Source organism: Anarrhichthys ocellatus, unplaced genomic scaffold, assembly GCF_004355925.1.
Source record: "Anarrhichthys ocellatus isolate YVR2014 unplaced genomic scaffold, GSC_Weel_1.0 scaffold528, whole genome shotgun sequence".
In the NCBI taxonomy this organism is placed as follows: Eukaryota; Metazoa; Chordata; class Actinopteri; order Perciformes; family Anarhichadidae; genus Anarrhichthys; species Anarrhichthys ocellatus.
Genome location: NW_022280502.1, coordinates 3,091 through 8,439, shown reverse-complemented (window position 1 = coordinate 8,439; position 5,349 = coordinate 3,091). Strand labels below are relative to the sequence as shown.

General features: G+C 36.1%; 1 protein-coding gene across 1 annotated transcript in view; it reads right to left on the bottom strand.

Annotated features, from left to right (window-relative positions):
- Nucleotides 1-5,349, bottom strand: part of nfkb2 (nuclear factor of kappa light polypeptide gene enhancer in B-cells 2 (p49/p100)) — a 17,640-nt gene that overhangs the window by 9,209 nt on the left and 3,082 nt on the right. Inside the window, exons 2-5 of the mRNA XM_031880018.1 lie at nucleotides 5,129-5,168; nucleotides 4,374-4,449; nucleotides 2,653-2,693; nucleotides 151-249 (exon numbers count right to left, since the gene is read on the bottom strand). Of these exons, the coding sequence (XP_031735878.1) occupies nucleotides 151-249; nucleotides 2,653-2,693; nucleotides 4,374-4,449; nucleotides 5,129-5,168 (256 nt within the window). The remainder of the gene's footprint in view (nucleotides 1-150; nucleotides 250-2,652; nucleotides 2,694-4,373; nucleotides 4,450-5,128; nucleotides 5,169-5,349) is intronic.

Sequence of the window (5,349 nt, the reverse complement as noted above, 5' to 3'; positions counted from 1 at the left end):
ACTATGAGGTATGTTTTACTTCTTCATGTAAACTATGAGGTATGTTTTACTTGTTCATGTAAACTATGAGGTATGTTTTACTTGTTAATGTATACTGTATAAAGAGATATCAGGTAGAACATGAGAGTGTAGCTGTTGAGTGTTTCCCACCTTCACGGTCGGGTATGTTCTCCGGTTCTTCTCGCTGGAGGCCCCTGGGAGCCCCCCGTGGGACGGACCCTCACACTCATAACGGAAACGAAAGCCCCTCTGAGAACAAACACAGTTTTACTTTGAGTTGATGTCTCCTACTTTGCAGCTCAGGCTTGACTTTTATTTTGAAAATACTGTAAGTTTCTTTAGAGGAAGAACATTTCTTTCTGTTATTGATTTGAATCTGTTACAAATAAACATTTCTTTAAATGTCTTTCCTTTGTTGCTCTCATCCCAAATAATGCTGTACTTCTGAACATTATTACAATCTTTCTTTTCATTGTCAGTTTCTAAACTAATTCATGATTATGAGTAGTAGTACTATCGTTCTTATGAACTTTTACCGTATGTTGCATTGGGAACTTGATTCAACTTTTCACATTGTTCTATTATTTTTTTATTTAATTTGAAATGTTCTACTCGTGATTCAAGCATGTTAAACATTTAGTAAACTTTGTTTGCAAAGTGTTTTACACTGTTAGTTGAGTTGCTGAGAGCGGAACATTGGCCGATGTTATTTCTGATTATAGTCATACCTGATTTCTCTCTTCATATTTGATCAATTTCATTACAAGTCAAGTTTATATTTATATCCCTCGTTTATAGTAACGTACAAGTTAAAGTGAACGGCACAACAACAGTGAGTAATTAACAAGAACAAAAGCAACAAAACAACAATAAATATATGTGCACAAAATTAAATCACAGAGAGAATACAACTTATGAGATCAGTTTATAAAAATTAAAAGAAAGTAGTAAAATATTGAAAACCACTTAGGGCAACTAAAAGCCACTGATAATATACTAAATATGAATAATAATAATAATAATAAATTTCTTGAGTTTGGTCTTAAAGGAGGGAACATTTGGTCGAAAGCAAAAGGCCGTTATACGTCTCAAATATTGACGTTGAGTCATTGTATTTGTACATCCACTGATTGCATAAACCTGGTTCTTCTTTTGACAGAACTGATTTGCATACGGACTCAGCGTCCCCAAAGTCACATGACTTTCAGCTGCAGAAATTCCCTGACTTCCTGCAGCCTGTTTGTGCTCATCTACTGAGTCCCATGATGCTTTATGACTGTTGGGAAAACCCTGGATTCAAGGAAGTGACTGTTACAGTAACATGTGGACCAACAGTGAACAGGGGAACCACCACTGAGTCCTGCAGACCAGTATTTATTTATTTACATTGCATTATACTACTTATATCACTGTATAATACTACTGTATGGATACATATTGTTATTATTGTGCTTTTGAATTATCATTTATTTATTAAATATTAGTGCTGGGCAATGATTAAAATGTTTAACTAAATGATGCTTTTTATACATATTACAAACAAAACACTTTAAAAACTAAAAAAATAATTTAAATGAATCTTTTATTTTTTTGGTATTTTGGTCAGACACATATGCAACACTGATTACCGTAATATGTGTGGTATTTGTTATAAATGTATGTTGGTACATAGAGGGTGATAAGAAGCTGTACATGGAGGGACTTAGGACCCAGGGGAATGTAGGTGAAGGAAACAGGAAGAGACGCCACACGAACAGCTGTTCACGACTCGCTGCCCGGTTCTTGTGTTAAAAATGTCCTAATAAACCTAATAAAATAATTGTCGGCGTTAATTAATTAACGCGATAACGCGTTAACTTGCCCAGCACTATTAAATATACTTTATTGTGTAGTGTGCGTATATTATAGTAGTGGGCGACTGTGGCTGAGTGGAGAGCAGGGCCGTCCTTCAATCAGAGGAGTGGCGGTTCGATCCCCGCTAGTCGCATGTCGATGTGTCCTTGAGCGAGATGCTTATCGTAGCTGAGCCTACGGTGTGATAGAATGGATAAAAGTGTCTGCTAAATGACTGCAATGTAATATTAAATAAACTGGTTCTATATTTCTATGTATATTGTGCTCATTAGTCATACTTATATAAAATATACTGTATGGTTGATATTTAAATATTAATATTTGAACTGTTCATTTAAACAGTCTACGGTTTTGTTATTTGAATATTGTATGTATATTTTATTTCATTCATAGAGCTCTTTATCAGTTTATCTTTCCTCTAAATTTCCCCTCAGTTATCAATAAAGTTTCATCTTTTCCTTTATCAAATGCAGACATTGTGTCTTTTAAGAGTTATAAACACATTTTAATCCATAAATGAGGCCTGATGATGGTATCATCAGCATAAATGTGGACGTGGCAGTCCCCAGTTGTAGAATAAATATTATAAATAGCAGGGGGCCTAATGTTGATCCCTGTGGGACACCTTTATGAAAGAAAAGTATTTTTTAATGTCTGAACATTTAACCTGAATTTTACTTGCTTTCTATTTGTTGATTTTAGTGCAGCTGGTCCACAAACTTAGTGTAGAAACTAGAAACTAAATGCCAACAACTCACTAATTAAAGGTACAGACAGGAAGTAAAATGTTGATCTCACCTGTTTGGGCTCCTCGATGATTTGAATGTAAGGACCATGAGCTGAAACACAAAATAAAAGTTTAGTTAATGACTGACGGGTTCTGGACTTAAAAGTCAAAAAGTAGATGAGGGTGTTTCCCTAATTATTTAGTTCTAGAAAGTCTAGTTTACAGTTTCTTGAAATGTCCCCTTTCTCCAGGTATGAATGAGACATAACATCAAAAAGGTTCCAGGTGTCGGGGGATCCCCGTGGCATCGGCGGTTAAGATGCCGACCAAGAACCGTCGCTGGTTCATGTCATTGTTAGATCTGTAATGTCTTGAGTGTCTCTCTGTAGTTAAGACTCAAAAACGACCCCGAGATAAGGTTCTACAAAGACCTGAGGGCTGGACAAAGACTCTGAGAAGTCTTAAAGATGTTCTAGATAGTGAGAACCTCTGTTAGAATAAGTAAGAAGAGGTTTATAGGTACTTCAAGAGTCTACACATTGTAGGTCTAAGGTTCTAGGAGGTTCTGAAATGTCTCAGCACTAGTTGACACAAAAACATTTAGGTTCCACATACTGACGGAACATTCTAGACATTTATCAGCTGCTCACACAAGGTTCTGAAAACTCAAATGTTAGTCGACTACGACTAAAACTACAAATTAGTAGACTAAGCGCTACAAACAAGGTTCTTCAACGTTTACACCAAAGATCCTTCTAAGAACAGTTCCCCTGGTGTGGCTGAGTGGATAGCAGGGCCGTCCTTCAATCAGAGGATCGGTGGTTCAATCCCCGGCTGGGCCCCTCCGCTGGTCGCATGTCGATGTGTCCTTGAGCAAGGCACTTAAATGTAGCTGTGCCTACGGTGTAGAAATGTGATAGAATCTGACTTGTCTGCTAAATGACTGTAATGTAATGAGTGCTCGTCTGTGTTCAATGCTTCTGAAACAGGGTTCTCAAAAAGTTTAACCCGCGTTTCAGGCATAAACAAGAGGTTCTCCAAAGTACAGCGAGAGTTTCTCAGAAACATGCAAATACGAAGAGGTTCTTGGAAATAAAAACAATGTCTAGGTCTCAAGTGTAGAAGGAGGTCAAAGCTCATATTATCTCAAACAAGAGGTTCTAGATTATTCTATTACGAATTCATTGCATGAAGTTTTATGGTACACACTAAGGGTGATTCAAGAGGTTCTATGTAAACATGAATGCCATGGCCCACATACTAACAGGGGTTCTTGAAGAGACTGCATTTCAACAAACTAGACGTTCTAAAAGGTTCACAAAAAAAAGAAAGAGCTTTGATGAGTTTCTAGAACATTGTGAGACTCAGTTAGTTCTGAGCTTCAGGCTGAAGGTTCTGGTGGTTCAAACAAAAGGTCCAGGTTCTAATGTTCCTGCAGGTTTGATACAGCTAACTTCTCTCAGTGTTTTAACAGCTGATGGTGACGATTCTTCAATCTCGGAGTACTTTTACTTTATCAGTGTTTTTTCCAGGTACAAGTGCTGGCCGGATCCCGAGTACCGAGTATTATTCAGAAAACACGATAAACTTCAGCGTTAGCTCTACTTTATGGGCAGCTTTACATACTTAAACATTGGAAATGTGATGAAATGAAACAAATACAACATCAAATATTGTTTAATTTAACAATCAGAATCAACAGAGTTCGTCTGATTTAAATATAATTATGTTTGAGAGCTGACTCATGTATTTGAGGCAGTGAATGAGAACATGAGTGTATATTTGTGCGTACCTGTCTCAGGTATGTAGGGCTCAGTCTTTATGTCCACTGGAGGAATGTAGTCGTACGGCATCAAATTCATCTGCAGCTGAAGAAAAAAAACATATTTTCAACATCTAAAAACTGTAAATGAACATTTATAAACGCACCGTACGGACTATCAAAGAATTAATCAATAATTAATAAATCTGATGTAACGTTCAATGACCTGAATCAACAACCTGAAGACTAAACTTTGAGGACACAGACGTTGTTGATCAAACATGAAAATAATAGTGCTGGGCAAGTTATCGCGTTATTATCACGTTAACGCATTAATTCATTAATGCCGACAATTATTTTATCGCGCATTAACGCAGTTTTTTTTATTATTAAGCGACATTTTTAACACAAGAACCGGCAGCGAGCGGTGAACAGCTGTTTGTGTGAAATCATCTGTAACAATTTCTCCAGAACTTTTCCTTCAGAAAATACAGCACAAAGTATATAATAATAATAATAATATTATATTATAAGATATTATTACAAATAAATGTGACTCAATGTTTTAAACCAGAATAAAACAAAAAGAGCTGAAAACATACAAATAAAAGAGAGAAGAGTGATTCTGATAAAAACAAACATAAAGTCTCTATTATTATATAACATTATGATGTATTATGATAAGAGATATATATATATATATATATATATATATATATATCTCATATATATATATATCTCTTATCATCCACCAGTAAGAATGTTTGAGGAGAGAAAAGACTCACGTCGTTGTCGTAGACGTTGATGAACTGAGCTTCAGTCATCCTGCAGCACAAACAAACAGTCTTATTGTGAAAGGGTTGAAACAGGAAACACTTCAGATCCCCTCATATGAAGAGTAAAAGTCACGATGATACAAACAAACGACAAGAACGAGAGAAGAAATGAATCTGTTTCACTTTCACATGACGGAGTCTCTCTCTCTCTCTCTCTCTCTCTCTCTCTC